General features: G+C 36.1%; 1 protein-coding gene across 1 annotated transcript in view; it reads right to left on the bottom strand.

Annotated features, from left to right (window-relative positions):
* The window catches only part of STRN (striatin), a 69,299-nt gene that overhangs the window by 28,045 nt on the left and 23,731 nt on the right, over positions 1–17,523 (bottom strand). The window contains 3 exon segments of the mRNA XM_054628950.2: positions 2,182–2,317; positions 4,156–4,291; positions 15,639–15,803. Coding sequence (XP_054484925.2) covers positions 2,182–2,317; positions 4,156–4,291; positions 15,639–15,803 — 437 coding nt within the window.

Here is a 17,523-nt window from a genome sequence, read left to right as displayed (position 1 = left end):
TCTTAGCGTGGCTTCTAACTACCTGATATACAGATTCTGAGAAAACAGAGACTGACTCTGCTCAGACTTGCATCACAGAGGGAAAAGATACTTTTTAAGATGCTCTCTCACTCCTTTGAACCCTTCAGTCATGATCCTATACTCATGGAGTGCCAGATTAACTTAAGACAAAGTTTATCAGTTTAAGTCTTTTAGAAAAGCTATGAAAATAAGCATTAGTAAGCTGAAGAGAGACTCTAAAATGGATTGTATATGGGCCAAGTAATGTCCTCTTAATGCATATACCTCAATTACCACTAATGAGCAAGAACTGCATAATGAATTCAAAAATATATGAGAAAATCATACTTCAGAGAAACAAGTATCTAGTCTTTCTGGAATTAGGTCATAAGTTTTAATCATGCTTTTCCTCCCTGGCTAGACAAGACTTTTTTTGCCTCCTCCAGAAAAAAAAAAAAAGTCTAAATTGATTTTTATTAGGTTGTTTCCAGGAAAACACCCAATATATTAATTTTCTGCAGACTGTTCCAGTATGCTTCCCACATGTCCCACAGATACTATTCAACTTCAGAAGCAGATCCTGAACTATGGCTATTCAAGTGCTTAATAGCTTAAAAATTACCAAAAACATTTGAGGACCTTTCAAGCCAAATGGGGTCAACCGTTTACTGTAACTGAACAATAATACTTGGAATCCAAAATGAAGAAAAAATTTCCTCTGTTGCTGCTGTCCCTCACTACAACATCACTCTACTGTACTACATTTAACAGTTTCACTTAAGCTGACCTAAGTGATTTACAACAGCAGTTCTTTGAAGAAGCTAAGTCTTACATAGTTACCATAAAAGACACAGGCTGTGAAAGAAGTAATTGAAAAACATGAACACCTCCAACACAAACAAACCTTTTTGCATTTCTGGAAATGAAAGAACTACTTTTAATAACAATTTATTTTAAATGTTAGACTTCTGCTCACTTGTACTCAGCTGTCATCAATGAAAGCAAAAATAAACCAGAAGTGTGAATTTGAGAACAAAAAGCTCCTGTTGGCATACTGAATTTTGGTGACACAAGCAATAGCTGCACTGACCCTGCATAAATGGATAAAATTTTACTATTAAAGAGCAGTATCCAATTTTTTTTTAAGAGCAGTATTTCTAGATTTGTTGGGTGAATGACTGCTGATATCTAATGATCTGCAGATACTGACTGCTGTATCTAATATTACAACATCCTCTTAAGCAGAGACTACACCACACTGAACAATAACTTGGAGTCCAACCAGGAGGTGGACATGGCTTCAGTGAAATACAGCATCTTGGAGATGCCCATGTGAGAGCCACAGCTACCATGGCTTATCGGTCTGTCAGAGCTGCAGCTCCATTGTAAAGCTCAATTGTTTCCCATCATCTTCAATAGCTCCATGTTCACCTATCCTTAAGACTTTCCAGAGCAGCTTAAGTAGGAATCAACTTCCCATCAAGATATTTAACCAGTTCTCTTCTTTCTCCCCTTCTCTATACCAAGAGTTTAGGCAGAATAATTACGTCAAGGTAAAGTGGAGATGGTGGCAATCCAGGTTGCAGGGCATGAACCTCAAAGGACAGAGAGCAGCTTGTGAAATGTCTCTCTATGACTAGTGGCCCTAAAGATATATTATTCTGCTAAATTATAAAAGAAAGTTTGAGCAGCTGAATAGTTCATATTAACTAAATTACTAATCCACAAGAAGAGTACAACTCATTTGGATTTTATGACTCACATTACTCTCTGCATCCAAGAGAAAAAGCAAAGATGACAAAATAACTTTCATATCATAATTGTAAAATACAGCTTTATCAGAGCCCTTCATGTGCATGGGTCACTGGAAAAATACATTGAAATGCCACTCATAAAATTTAAATTCTATCTGCCTTAGAATTAATGAAAAGGAAAAATGACGCGAGGCAGAAACTTTGAAGATTCTTTACATTGAAGCAGTTTACAGAAAAAATGAGATTATATCAAGAGGACTTCAGTCTACCAATTATTTATCCATAATCAAATAAAAATAGAAATAGTAGAAATAATCAAAAGATGCTGTGATCCTAACAGAGATCTCATTCAATGAACTGATCAGTCACAATATGTTCTTAGCACACTTTTTTTTTTCTCCTGGTATGATCCATCAAATTTCCTTACCCCAGTCTGTCCCATCTCCTGAACTTCTCGATTCCGCATCACCATCATCTGAGGTAACCAAAAAGTCAAACTCTTTCAAAGCTTCTTCTGTATCTCTGTCTTCACTGCTGTCAGATAGCACTCTTTTCCTTACAATCTGAAGGGTCAGAAAGTACAGGGAAAAAAATGCTGAATTAACTTACAAACATATTTTTAATCCAAGCAGTACTGTCTTGTCCTCTATGCAAAATCCAAACAGGAAGTTGAAGAGGAAGCAGAAAAGTACACATTAATAAGTAAATCTGGAATAGTACACAGACTTTGTTCAAACTTCTAAGTGAAAATGAAACTTGTGTGTAACTCTTTCTTCCTGTGACCATCAATAATCAATCACGTGGATAATAACCGACACTAATCTACACCACTACTGTCCTTTTCTTTAATACTATAAATGTACAAACTCTCTCTTAAAACATTTCTGAAAAACACATAAAACACACAAACAAAAACTCAAGAATGCCACAGAAAAGACTTCAGTAAAACCAAACTCACTTTGCTTCTCTGAAAATTGCTAACTTTCAATTCTGAAATCATTCTCTATGCGGACCAAGACTCAACTCCAGGAAACAAATAAACCAACCCCAAATCCCACAACTGACAAGAGCTGATTTTCTTAGACTTTGTAAGTCATTCCATCCCGAATGCTTTCTCAGATGGTATTGCTACTTAAACATGTTGCTTTTCATGTTTAAACTGAATTTCCCTCTCAGTTTCAAAAGCAAATTCTGGTAAAAGAAAAAAATATACGATTTAATGAAGAATTTAATTTTAAGTGTTCCACAAATTTACTTTTTCATTAATAATCAAAATGAACTACAGTCTTTGCAGTTATTTGACTAACTGGTAAGCTGATGCCATGTTTCATGAAAACCATACCACAATTTTTACTTCTACGAAAATAGAAAATTTACCTTAATCAATTTTTTTGACTTGGACCCTTGCTAAGGGTCAGTCTGTAAAGACTCCAATACATAGTCCAACAACCCACAGCTCATGAGGATGACTGATTGTATCTCCTCTAGATACAGAGAGCCAATTTCTAAACCTGAAGCAATTCTAAACTTCAAGCTTCATTTCTTCAGCAGGCATAGTGAACATATTGTATTACACAAGACTTAACAGAAGAGTCTCAGACTTTAGTTCACAGTCCATGAACGACAGGAAAGATCTGAAAAGATCCCCTTTAAAAATTCCATAAAAATAATGGTTTTTTTAGTGTTAATTCTTAAAATTGACCATAAAGACAATCACATCCATCATCTCTTATCTGCTTCAATTTTTAGGAAACAATTCACTGAATAAATGTTAATTTTAAAGAAGAGTACTGATTGCATGTATCTATGTGATCATATGAATAAATCATATAGCAAAGTATAGGTCATGAGTGAGGTTAAGGCATTTGACTGAACAAACAAAAAAATTTCTTAACTACATTAGAACTCTTCCAGTTATACCTCTTCCTTCCACAAGCTATAAATACAAGTGAATTTTAGTTTTGTAATCTAAGACGATTTTTACAAGTAATTTCAAGTATCATTAATTTTTTAATAAATATTCATGAATCATTATTGACATGCAATGTTTTGAACAATACCTTCAAACTAAGCTGAGAACTGTAAAAAAGGACATTGATACCTTAAAAATTGTGTTCCAGTATCTATCAAAAATACAAGTCAGTATGGAATAGCAAAGAGATAATTTTAGAAAAATTTAACCTAACTCACAGCAATAAAGATGGCAAAGCATAACTTGTATGCAAAAACTTAGAAATGCATATAGAATTCCTCTTACGTACACATGCTTGTTCAGGACATCATAAAGATGCATTAATGATTTGCATGTGTACATACACAGTCATATACTTTGCTTATAGGCACCTCATTAATCTCACTTTTTCTGTTCTTCGTAACTTTTTCAATTATTTTTTCCACTCACTGTTGCAGTATCAATGATTGTTTTCTCTCTTCCTTCAATATCTTCTTCATCTTCCTCATCACTAAAGTCTGCAGCTGCATTTTCAAGAAATTTGAAGGTCTCTAGCAGAGAGGCAGAGTCAGTCAATTCAGGTTTCCTAAACAACAACAACAACAATCACCATCATGAGAGAAAAGAAATCACAATGAAGTTTCTTTTGCAATTACTAAGCTGTTCTGTATTATTATGTCCAACATATAAGACTAAAATAAGCCTACTAGTAAAAATGAACTGTTAACAGCTAAAATTCTTGTGGCTAAAGAACTAAACAATAGACATAAAGTGTATTATTAGAACCAACAATTATTCTTAGTATAGCTGCCATTACTAGGACAAAGACTTCAATTTTTTATTTGAAAAGCATTTTAAAGCAACATTCATTTGACACATGCCCAAAACAACATCAATTCTGCTATGCCATTACTGAAAGCCTCAGCAACAAGGACATGAGCCACAGCTACCAAGCTGAGCTCCCACGTGTACATCAGGGTACAGGAAAACTTTGCAACTGCTGGGTGATGTTCCTCATCTTGATGGGAAACACCAAACTCTAGATCTTTCATTCATTAGCTTTTAATACATGATAAATATGCCACTATAAAAGAATATAATGGGAAAATATGAATGATGACTAAATAATATTTGAATTTACATTAAACAAATAAGGACATGGATGAAGATTGGGGAAAATGATGACTGTGCTGGCAGAAATTTAGGCAGTGCCTCAGAACAGGAAGCATAAGGGTTGTTATATTAACAACAGAAGAGGAAGAATCCAAGAAACAGACTGTAACAATTACTAAAACTCTGACAAAAGTACAGATAAAGTAGTCCTAAAATTATCAACAGCATCTGTGTTTTCTATACAGAAGATGCACTTCTCCATCAATCCCTGAAAGATACAGCGGACAAAATTCATTCATCTTGAATTGTTACAATTCCTTCCTAAAAACTGGTACATTCTTGAGATGGCTTTGAAGCAGTGAAGGCAAGCTTTACTGTTTTCTTACCTTTAATCAGTAGACAGTTTTTCATAGTTCATCACTAAATGCACGTCATCTTGATTCTCACAACCACTGAAACAGTAGAAGTCTCTCCCTCTCTCCTTTCAGAATTGTAGCTCTAAATTGTCTTATGCAGTCACCCTTAGTACCAGCAAGTGCCTTGTTTCTGCTAAGCATTTTAAAAGGTTCAATCAGCTAACACACCTATACAGTAAGGCCTTGCAATCCCCCTGCAGTGTGAGCACCTGATCATCCATCCATCACCCACTTACTCCAGTGTTTTGTCATAACGCTTTGCAGGAAGCATGCAAGGGCAAAAGCTTTGATGTGTAATAAGGCATGATAAGCAGCACACTTCCTTCTTTGCCAAGTCTCTGCTCAAGCAGTCCTATGCTTACATGACAACAATTAGAAGTGGCTTCCTCACAGCCCCGGTATATCTGCATTTCATTAAGACAATTTGCTAGTCTACTTTTTTTTTTCATTTACTGACCATTATAACCCAAAAATGCCAATAGAGATTTCACTTTCATTAGAAGTTCTGCATACACAGCAGCCTCATAATATATATAATACACCTCCATGTACATTATGTTTTCATGGTCACTGTTTTTTCCAAAAATATTCCTTCTGCCTTTCCAGATTTTAACTTAGATCTAAGAACAATCTTAAGCAAGTTTCAAATTTGCCCTGCTTCCAGCAGTATTGTGACCCTCGCTTCTAGGACAAACCTGACAACAACCTGTGATATCTTTATTTTTCCTTAAGTAATCACTACTTTGGCAACCTGTAACACTTCATGAATCTGTAGTCATAATGTACATTTTCACAGAAATGCTATGGTATAGTTGCCTTCCTGTTTCCAACAGAAAAATCTTGGTAAGACAACACTTGTGATTTGCTTAAATTGACTAACTTCTTGACTTTCAGCAAATTCTGAGAGTCTGTGTCTACTTTTATTTGAGTAAATCATCCAACCACAACTATTTCTGGTTTTTTTTTCCCTCTGTATTTTGCCATGTAAAAGTATAACACGTAAAATACCATGGCTGATATCTATAACAGCAATTACCAGACATACTCCAGGTAAACAGCAATATATGAACTAATACCAAACATGGACTATAAAATTTTTAATTAAGAGACCTTACTATTAAGAAACAGATATCCTTCTACAGGTCCAAGTATTTGCAGTAAATCATACCAGACTTGGCTCTGTACTCATTTGCTCTTAAACCTGGCTCTCTCACACTGAAGTTCAAAGTGACTACCAAAAGAGGTTGTATCTTTTTTTGATTAACTGCTCTGATTTCAACTGTGCTATTAATTATTACACATTTTAGTGGGCAGGATATATATACACATAATAATGTATCTGCATTTACGTGGGGAGCAGGGGTAAATGGGCATCTCAAGCACTGGGAAACATGGTAGCTTATTTATCATGTATTTCAAAACTCCTGTACAGTACAGAAATGTACAGTCAGCATAGTGCCACAGAAGATTACTTGTGCTACAACACAACTTCCAAGAAAGAATTCTTAAAAACCAAAAATAAAAACAGAAGAGAAAGAATATTTAAACTATCCAAGGGTTCTACAGGAAGATAGTTTCAAGCTGACAGACAGGCTGATTTCCTATACTGTACCCCAATAAACTTTAGCAGTCAAATCAAAGGCGATTTAATAATTTGAGCTATTTTTCATCCTTCAGCACATATGAACATAATGCATTCTGGATAATGCTGTCAGTATGAATATTTTGGAAGAACCTAAAATGTATTGAAGAAAAATGTCTGGCCTTAGCTAATTTATGCTATGTATTTTGATGGATATTTCAAGCTTCATTAATTTTCAATCTCTTTTTTTTTCATTTTTTCTCTTAGGGGGTCATTCGCAAAGCAACTTAAAAAAGCAGAAGGGTCAAAAATATATTCAGATATAGGCTAGTAAAATAAATAACTTTAAATTCTATTTTAGAAAATGAAACACAATTTGACATTTCCAGGGCTTGTGTAGCTTCCAGTATTTTTTAAAAAAATCAATGGGTGAAAACAATAGAATCAAGCTCCAAAAGTGGGGACTGATACAAACTGTAGTATTACAAGCACAAGTCAGGCAAGGTTCAGGGCCCATTGCAAATAAAGAGAGACCAAAAACCCTTAAAAGGTCTCAACAAAGACAATTCCTCTCTTCTGGACTGTCCTGTATCACAACATATTTAAGGAAGAACATAATTTTCAAAGTGCAAGAACTTCGGTGCAGCTTTTTCCTTCCTCCCCAGCCATACTGTCTAAAGAAAACCAGCTGGGGAAGAATGAACCAGAACCCCCAGACAGCAGGAGAAGCTATGGAACCTGCCAAAGCAGAAAGCACAGAGCAGCCAGACTGTGGCAGGGCCTCCCTCAATGCTGTGCTCCTCAGCTGCTTGTTCTGAGTCTCTTTCCCACTGCTCCTTCCTCAGCTGGACTCTGTAACAGCACTCTTGCATGCTTTTCTCTCCAGCACCTAACTTTGGCTTCTCTCCTTGAAGGTCTCGTCCCAGGTGACGCAGCACTTCCTAACCAACCAGCCCAACAAAAATCAATTAAACAGTATCATATCTTCTATCACATACTGTTATCTCTGTCCATTACATCCTCCTTTCCAGTAGCCTTATCCAGGCAGACAGGCAATTCTTTGGGGCAGAGATATTACCCTGCCACTCCTGCCTACCCACAATGAGGTACAGCAGGACTAACTGCTTCTCATGGGCATAACAATAACTACTGCCAGAAGGCAACTGTAGCTAGACTAATGCTGCTGGGTTTTCCATCTTACTACAATAGATGGGCAGTGCACAGATTTTGTGAATATCACTCCTGAAACAGGGAACTTCTGACCAAAAGTAAGAAATGTTTTCCTGTTTAAAACACAAAATTCTTGTTACAAATGGGATGGTAACTGAAGTACTTACATCCCTTAAAATAACATGAAACTGAAATCACATTAGTATTTTCCTCCTCAGGAGAAGCTGACAAAATTCTGAGTAGCTATGATGGCTGTGAAAATCTGATCCCAATTTGTATTTTACAGGCTGTTCAATTATTCAGATTCATGTTAACCCCTTGGCCCCTTTAAGACTAAAAATAATAGTATCTTCCCATGAAATCAAAAAAAAATTATTTGTGGATATTCCATATATACTATTTAAATAAAGAAAGCCTGGCTTTGCTGGGCTCTGCAGATCATAACATCAACTCTTCCTTTTCTGCCAACAGTGACACACCTTGAGACAAGCATTTTGTGTAAAAACTCACTTGGTTCTGACACTGAAATATTGCCAGCTTTAAAAAATGTATAGCTCAGACTGAATGTATTTGCTCTCAACATTTAATATTAATATTAACATAAATCCCATTTCTTAGTGAGTGAAATGCAGAAGCCATAACCTAGAGGCAAGGTGAAGTTCTTTTGTGGAAACTACAACAGCATGTTGATGATACCTTTCCAGCTCCCAGCATGATCCAGAACATTTCAAATTGCAAAGTCAAGTTTAACTTAGACTAAAGTCACATTATAGACGTGTATTTTCTTTGTAACTAACACACTCTATATTTCTATCATTACCTTCTCTTTTGTTGATAATAACTCTGGAAACTCTGTGGTCATGTCCAGGGAGAATCTCAAATTTCTCCCAAGAACCATCCAACCACAAGAACATTAACTGCCTCAATCCTACTCACAGCCTCAAAGGAAAGAATAGAGGGCTTTTTTGTTTGTTTATTTTATCCAAGACATACACAAGTTATCTTAAATAAAACCAGGATTTTATTGATAAATTCAGAAGCAGGAAGAAATACCACAATAAAGTTAAATAAATACAAGTTCAGCTTAGGCTGAGAAATGTTCCTGGGAGCTTGTACAGCTGGAAAGAACCTGTTGTGACCCAGGATTCAGAGCTGTTCTACCATACTCTTTCTTGACCAATTTTCTTTGTTTCAGTTTCCTACTACTATCAAAATAGCTACTGCATAGTCTTCATAAGCTTTATTGATTCCCCACAGAATTTAGTTATCATATGTTTTAAAACAGTCTTTTCAATGTGGCTAGTTAAATTCTATCAAATTGTACTCATTAAATAAATGCATGCAAATTCAATGAGGAGAGCCTTTAAGAACAGTCCATTAGAAGTTCAACACTGTAAAATCTTTCATAATGCAGCACAGAAAATATCAAAATAATTTATAAAACTACAGAACAGTTAAAATCATCAACATTTACACACAATGAACACAGGCCAGGCTAACAGTCTGTCGCAACCTTTGAATCTCCTACGAAGTCACACCACACAATGCAAGAACTAGTGCAATATGTATTATACAACTGGTAAGCAACACTTACAAAATGGTTTGCATATAAATTGGAATCACAAAGGAATGGCATTTAAAAAGCAAGGACCACTTCTCTTGCCAAATCTCGTCACCTAACTATAAAATATCAAACAAATAAGTTTTATAAAGAATTAAAAAAACCCCTAATATTTGAGGTACTAGAGCAACTCCTGTAAGTTATCTCTCCATTCACCTCCCCTCTCTTTGCTCCTCTCTCTCCCCAACTGCACAACTTCTGTCTCTTTCTCCCCATTCTTTCTGTACTGTGAATCTTATGTGACATTTCCAAAAACCATCTCTCAAACTCTTAAGCCACAGAATGATGCCAATTAAAAGTGTGGTCCATTTGTACTTCTTTCTTCACAAAAACCCCCAAATTTATCTACTTTTTTTTTCTGCTTTAGTGCACCTGTTGAAAGTATCCAGATCTGGCCTAAATCAGGTACCTTTGAAATGCCTGTTAGGTCACTGCAAGATGGAGGCAGGCAGAAACAGAAAAAAGGTGAAAAAAATTCCAAAATCTATTTGCTTTATTCCCTTTACTGTTTTTTGGTGGTTTTTTTTTCCTTTTTGTAATTCAACATCTACTTGCATACTATTTTGGAAATCTTTCTTATGGCAGCTATTATCCGAGGTTTATAAATTCAGAGGTATTTTCCCAAATAAACCATTTTATAAGCTAGTCAACAAACAACATTCATCAGCCAGTATGCAGCATTTTCATTACTTGGGCCAGTGTTAATAGGATTTAGAGATGCAAAAGAGTTATTAAGTTCTTCTGGTATACAAAAACGTTCATTCACTGAAGCGTCAGTTGGAATGATTTGTTGTATATCAGAAAGATACAGTTTTCAAAATTTTTGATTTTTGAAAAGGTCTTCAGATTTGCTTTCAAATGCTGAGGTTTGATTTTGCTCATGTAAAATACAGGCAGTGGAAGCCCTTGGCAGTTCAATAAGAAAAGAAAATGCAGCAGGTAAGTTTAGAGAGAAACTGATATATCACTCAGGACCATTTTTCTTTAAGAAGTTCCTATTGGCTATTTTTAGTTCTAATGATCAAACCTTTAGCAAGAACTAATCTATACCCATTTTTATATATAGACATTTGTATCTATGCATATATATACACATCAGTTTGGTACATCCTCATTCCTTTCCAGTTCCATTCCTTTATTATATTTGCTTCCACTCATACTAAATAGTAGTCAAATACACACCTTCAAGAAGGTAAACTCATTTGACTGTTTAGATTTCACTCAGTAAGATAAAGCTACTAAAAATGAGGTAATAAATGAACTAAAGATATTTAAGTACTCTCGTGTTTTCAAGGCTACAAGCTACAATTGCAGGCAGCTTTCAATTCTGTTTCAGTTTGTTGGGGGAAAGCACCCATTCCTCTCACTGCAAGTGTTAGGAATTTAAACCATTATTATGAGGTTATTATTTTAGTATCTATTTTTGAGTCCAGTCATGCCAAGTGGTACTTATCTTTTGTAATGCAAGTGAGCTGATTGAAGAAATTGAAAACTGATTCCCTTTTAAATTCCATGAAATAAGTGAAAACAGGACTATATCTAGCTCATGTTATCATATTAACATTTCATCTATGGATTCAAAATCTTGCAGGGTGCGTTCAAAATCCACATGATGTCTTTCTTGAGTGCTAAAGTTTTCAAGAGGATCTGTACATCAGCAAATAAATAGGCAATGTAAGAATTCAAGTCTGGCCAAACATGCAGAAGCTAGTAACACAAAGTCTGAGGCTACTTCACCTAAGGATGAAGAGAAACTGATTTGGCTTAAAACAGAGTCAGACAACAGTAGTGTGTTCATCACTGTACCAAAGGAAGGGGAACTTCTCTGAAGAAACTGCAATAATTTAGGATATACAAAACTAAGCTGAGAGGTTATGAGGGACCAGACAGCAATTTTCTAAAACAACTAGAGCCTAGCAGAATTCAAGTTACATATCCTCTGCTTCAAATAAATATTATTGTATTAAGTATTCGCACTACATTAACCATCATATGCTTCTACATACCAAAGCAAACAGCATCAGCTTCACTATAATCACCCCAAACATTCTCACTAGCCTTTCCCACAAAAAGGCTCAACTCAGTGTTGGCATCCCAAACACTGAGTGTCCAAATCTCAGCTGTTGAAATAGGTATACAGGACAGACAACAAGATAAAACTCATATAATAGACAAATGCTGCTGCAACAACTTAAAAATCTGTTAAAGCTGTAGTAAGCTGAACAGAGGAAAAACATCCTCCCTACCTACCACGAAGTATACACTTCACATATCCCCAAGGTCAGAGGAAAAATGCCAGGTATTATCTTTAAAACAATCAAAGGCATTAAAAAATATTAAAAAATAAGCAACGTGTGGGTTTCCACTGTGCTCAGAAGTAGAGTCAGAGCAAGTCACAGAGGTATTTCTGAGGAAGGCTGAATAGCAGCAAAAAGCACTATGCACAGATGAATACACTAACACAAAAACTGTGCTAAAATCGGACTGTGTTGAGAAGTAGATCAGCTCTTCATTTTTTCCCTGGAATTTTTTGCAATACTCATTTATTTTATGCTCCACCACTTTCATTTCACTAAGAAAATATTGGTTGGCTATCAAACAAATAATGAAAACATAAAGGAAGTTTTGTTTCCTATTGCCATTACTACCTCTCTCCTCTCAAAGAGATAACCATATGGCAGCATAAAAGCATCAAATACCATCTCCTTCCTTTCTTTGGAATTTATCACGAGTGTTCAGTTGTACAGAAGGCAATTGAGCCAATCTGTTCTTTCTGTAATTTACACTGCTATATGGAGAAATCTTTAAGGAAATTAAAAGCTAGTGTGCCTTCCACTTTTCTATTCTGGAAATGCATCATTAAATCCATACTCCTTCTGTTTTTCACAGAACCATTTTCCCCTCTATTGTACATTATCTTCATCACATTCACCCACATTCTGTTCAAACTCCTATTGATTTGTCTTTATCATTTCCCATCCCCAAGGTTTCTCTTTACTCCAGTCCTGTACTCTGCTTCTCACATTTTTCACTCCATGTAAACAGTTTTTTAAAACACAGACTTAAAATGCACAGATTCAACCGGTTGCATGTTATGCAGTTCTTCCAAAACCAAACAGATCAAAAATGCTATGAGCTGTCTTTTCTCACTTCAACAGAGGTGTATTCCTTGTTAGACTATATCCATTTTCATGCATTACCTTCTGCCCAGTGCTCTGCTCTTCACATGTAACTAAAACATCTTCAGGTTGACCAGTCTTCTCAGACTTGCGAGCAAGTATTTGACATCAATGTTCATTATATGTTTTGAACAGGAAAATCTGCCAAACTGCATTGGCTTGAGCAGTTCACAGGCTTCTCTGGTGATAGCAAAGCTTTCTCCTATGAAGAGTTTCACTGTACTCATACAGCCACCGAGAGTCTTCAGTCTGCATTTTAGTTTGCAACTGTCCCAATGTCTCATGGTCCCAGCAAACACTAACATATGTCCTCAAACTTCCTGGAATTGCACTAAGGTTTTGTTTGGTTTCTTGTTCTTCCAATTTCTCACCATAACTTTCCTCTTCTACCACTACACCAAACTGCAGACACTTGTTCACTGCACTTCTTCCAACTGTAAAAGCCTGCTGCAGCCCAAATCCATTTTTCACTTCACATGCACACAAGGATAAACAAGAGGCTGCTTAAAAGAAGGTCCAGTCCTTTTGCCCTCACAGTAAGCGGCCTAGCACTGGTGAGGTTGTTTCAAAGGATGCACCGTCCTCAATAGTAAGCCAGAATTTAGCTGAGTCACCTAAATTTCTCCTAGTTCTGCCAACCAGGTAGGAAAGTGTTGAATTAGGGTTTCAAACACTCACTAAAAATTTTAGTTGAGTTCAGGAGTAGCATCCTGAGCTCAGGAGCAACATCCATGTGCCTTAGACCTGTGTCATGTATTCAATTCTATACTTTCCAAAGAGAAGCTGTTCTATATAGGCTGAAGTTATGCTGGCCTTACATGAGACAGGTAAATATGAGCTTATTTCTCATTTTGCACCTACCAAAAACCTGCACTTTGAAATCTCAGAGGTAAGTAATGATGCAGTTGGAAGAAGGTAACAGTGCCAGATGTCACAGAAACACTGAGGTAGCACAAAATGAAATAGCTGTTAAATAACAGGCAGTCTCTGCCAGGAAGCAAGCCACAGAATGCTTCCTGAAAGAAAAATTGAGAGGTGGTCTGCAAGTGTGACTGAAGCACCCAGAAGAATCACAGCATTGAGAGGCAGTCCTGTACTTAGATTGATCACGGAATTCTAGTAAAATCCTGACTTTTTTCCTTCTGGTGAGGGAGATCTCAGTGGACATCCAGAAATTCAAAATCACCCATGTTCAACATGACCATGTTGAACAAGAACCCTGGAAAATTTTTCCACTGTAAAGCCCTTGAGTCCCTTCTTGTTCATTATCTTATCAAAACACATCCCTAAGCTCTATAATGCAGTCTGCCATCTCAGGCATCACAAGCAAGAACAGTTTTTCAAAGTGTACAGCCTGACCAGCCTTGCAGCTGACAAGCTAGTACTGCCACAACGGAAGGGAATTATTTTTCTCCATCAGTGAATATCCTCAGCAACAGGGTAAACTACAAAGTGTTAAACCTAATGTCAGATCTATCCCAAAACCAAGAAATGCAGATAGGAAAGAAATGCAAATATATCCAAAACTGCTCTATTAAAACCACTGTCCCAGTATTTCATCCATCAAGTAACTACCTTATACACATATCCACCTTCTTCAAAACTATGTAAATACACAAAAGTAAATTTTAAAGTGTAAGAGGAGAAGCTTTATTTACACACTTCCCCTTCACCAGAAATCAAACCAGAACTGTTATTACAAGCTATCAAGCATTCCTTGTTCTTCAAAACAAAGCTGTTGTACATAAACGACATGACTTGTCAACTATGTAGCAACACAATATATTTTAGTAGCTTGCAGGTTTTCTCACACATTCAAGTTTTCCATCTCACAGCATTATATTTAATTACATAACAATGAACTTCTGCCCTTATGTAACTTGTTGGCCTGAAGTTGCTGCAGCTATCAGGAGGGTATCATGAAATCTTACAAATACTTTTTAGAAGATAGGATGTATATATAACAGTATTAGGTCTTAGAAAATAAAGGTCTTGAATTTTGCCCCTTGAATATAGAAAAGGAAAAAAGAGTGAGGATTTCCGAGGAAAGCTGTGCTACTACTGGAAACAGTACTCATCTACCTCATCTACTCTTCCTAAAATTCTGCATGATTTTCATTATTATTCCAGTTTTGCAACTACAGTATCTTAAACATGAATAAACAGATTATTTTTCTGAAGCCTTTAGAGTTAAGTTTAACTTATTTTTTTCTCTTTTTTAACACTCTTCTGAAAAGAGAAGAAAATGGAAAAACACCTCTTAAGTTTTAACATTACTTAAGAGAAGAAGTAAGAACAAGCTTTTACCATCTTTGACTGACTTTCCATAGTATTAGAAATATTAAAACACAGAAATTTGTACCTTGCACTTCAGTCACATTTACATATGTCAGTAGAAAACCATAAACTTTTAGGACTCAGAATGTAATGAGTGACTTTATTTTTCAGATTTAGCAAAAAAATTCCTTCTCTTATATAGATTATCATGTCGTAGTCAGCACAGACCAGAAGAGCAAAGCCTGTAACCTACACAGTTAAGTGTCCAGCAATACAAACAAACCATTAACTTGAAACAACACTGACTTCTAAACACTTAGCAATCATATCTCAAAAGAGGCTTGATTTGACTTAGTGCTGCCATCCAACTGAAAAAAAAAAAAATTACCGTGCTTTCAAGATGTGAATCTAAAGAATTACTTCCATACTTATTGCTTACTATAATAAAATTAGTTAGAATCGCTTTAATCTCAAACTAGAAAAAAATCCTGAAATCTTCTCAGTAAACAAAAATTTTGTTCAATGCCACTAAGTGCATTTATGCAGAATGAGAACAAAGTCATCTTGATGCTTACCCAATCATTGCGTTTTCTTTAATCTGGCCCTCTGTGCCATTTACCATTGGTTCTTGATTTCTGCTCTCTTTTTCTGAAGCATCACTTGAGAGGCCCAACAAAGCTCGCACTCGTTTTGATTTCACATCCAATATCGTGTCGGTGTAGCCCACTTCTTGTAGATACCTGAAGGAAGAGAACTCATGCTAATCTCCTCTGCACATGTCACTTCTGCAAAACATGAAATTCCTCCCTGAACTTCTCCCTGAACTCATCCTCAATCCCTTAGCTTAGCAAGTGGCTGAACTTCTCCCTGAACTCATCCTCAATCCCTAAGCTTAGCAAACGCCGGTGCTGAGCTAGTGAAACATGCTTGTAAATCATCCTGTACCAGCTGCAGAGGGATCGCCTCTTGCAGTACCAGCCTCTACAGTCACTGAGAAAAAAAAAATCAGAGAGCCTAGCAGTCAGAGGTTATACAATACGTTATTCATTCATCTACTAAAATGGATGGAAAAGCACTTTCAATTAAAATACTTACAACTGCTTTATAAAAATCACCACAGTTGCATGCACAAGCATTTTTATTATTTGACACATGGAAACTAGATACAAGAAGCAGCAGATATGTTCCTTATGTAAACATTATTAGAAGCCTAGAAAATGGAATAAAACCTAAATTCTTTAGCTGTGGCCATTAGTAAGAGTTGTTATTTATGATGGACTAGACTTGATAAAATCTGTCTTGCCTTTCCTTTATTCTGCAATGGATCTGCAAAAATTTGTCTTTCATATAAAGACTGAACAGCAAAAATCATTGTATGAAAACTTCACAGCCCAAAGCTGGCTCTGTAGTTTTAAAGTTGGCTCTTTCACCAGTATGCCATGTTGCCCTTGAGAGAAACAGGAGGGAAATAATGATTTAAAAAAGAAAAAGTAGACATTGGTTTGTGTCCTTCCCTCTAGAACATGGAGTTAATAGCAGTGAATTGATTAAATTGTCAATATTCTAGACAACTCTGAAGAAGGGAAATGCTATTTTACAGTGACAGCTGTTACAAATCAGGGACGTGCACTTCTCTTCCAAGAACATTCTCCTCCAATTATTTAATATCATTCACATAACCACATTAGGAGAGAAATACTGATTGTTGGCCACAGAAAAATCAAACCAGTCACCTATGCAAAACAGAGTCTGTCAGTAATATGCACTCTATATTCAGCAGTGTGTCATTCTTGCATGAACTGCGCTGAGACGGAATGACTTGTCTTCAAAATCACTGATCCAAGTCAAAACCACTCTAGTTACATTTATTCAACATGCAGGCAAAGATTTGAGCTCTTGCAAAAGAGAGGCCTGTACAAGCCATCCAACAAATTTAACTTTTGTACAACTCCTTGGAAAAAGGTTCCAGTCCATCCTTACTGTCTCAGTCCTCTCTCATTTAATCCTCTGAAACACACCAAATATCATGGCAATTAATTTAACTATGATCACAATTCAAAAATTAATTTAGATGAAGAGACATTTGTTTCATTGACATGAACAGAGAATTAGAAAACATCTAGTCTAACCTTCTGGATGTTAATCTTTTCTGCAACTTAAACAAGCCAAAATAAAACTTTTCCTTCTCCAACGCCAGCTGTTTTTATTTTACACAGCTCTTCGCAGAATCACATGTGTCTTTTGCTTTTTAATTGCAAAATGTCATGACCCACTGTTCTCCTAAGCAGATTGGCTTATTACACTCCATGAAAGAAAAGTAGATGAGATCAGGTGTTTGTGACTTGACAAGGCTTCTCATCTGAAGTTATGAAATATTAAAATTTTTTAAAACCCAAGGAAAAGGAGTGCAGAAGCTCAATGAACTTAATCACACACTTCATCACACTAGCTTTTCTTTCA

This window comes from Agelaius phoeniceus, chromosome 3 (genome assembly GCF_051311805.1).
Source record: "Agelaius phoeniceus isolate bAgePho1 chromosome 3, bAgePho1.hap1, whole genome shotgun sequence".
NCBI classification, from domain to species: Eukaryota; Metazoa; Chordata; class Aves; order Passeriformes; family Icteridae; genus Agelaius; species Agelaius phoeniceus.
Note: the sequence above shows the minus strand (reverse complement) of the source record. Positions and strands in the feature narration are given on the sequence as shown.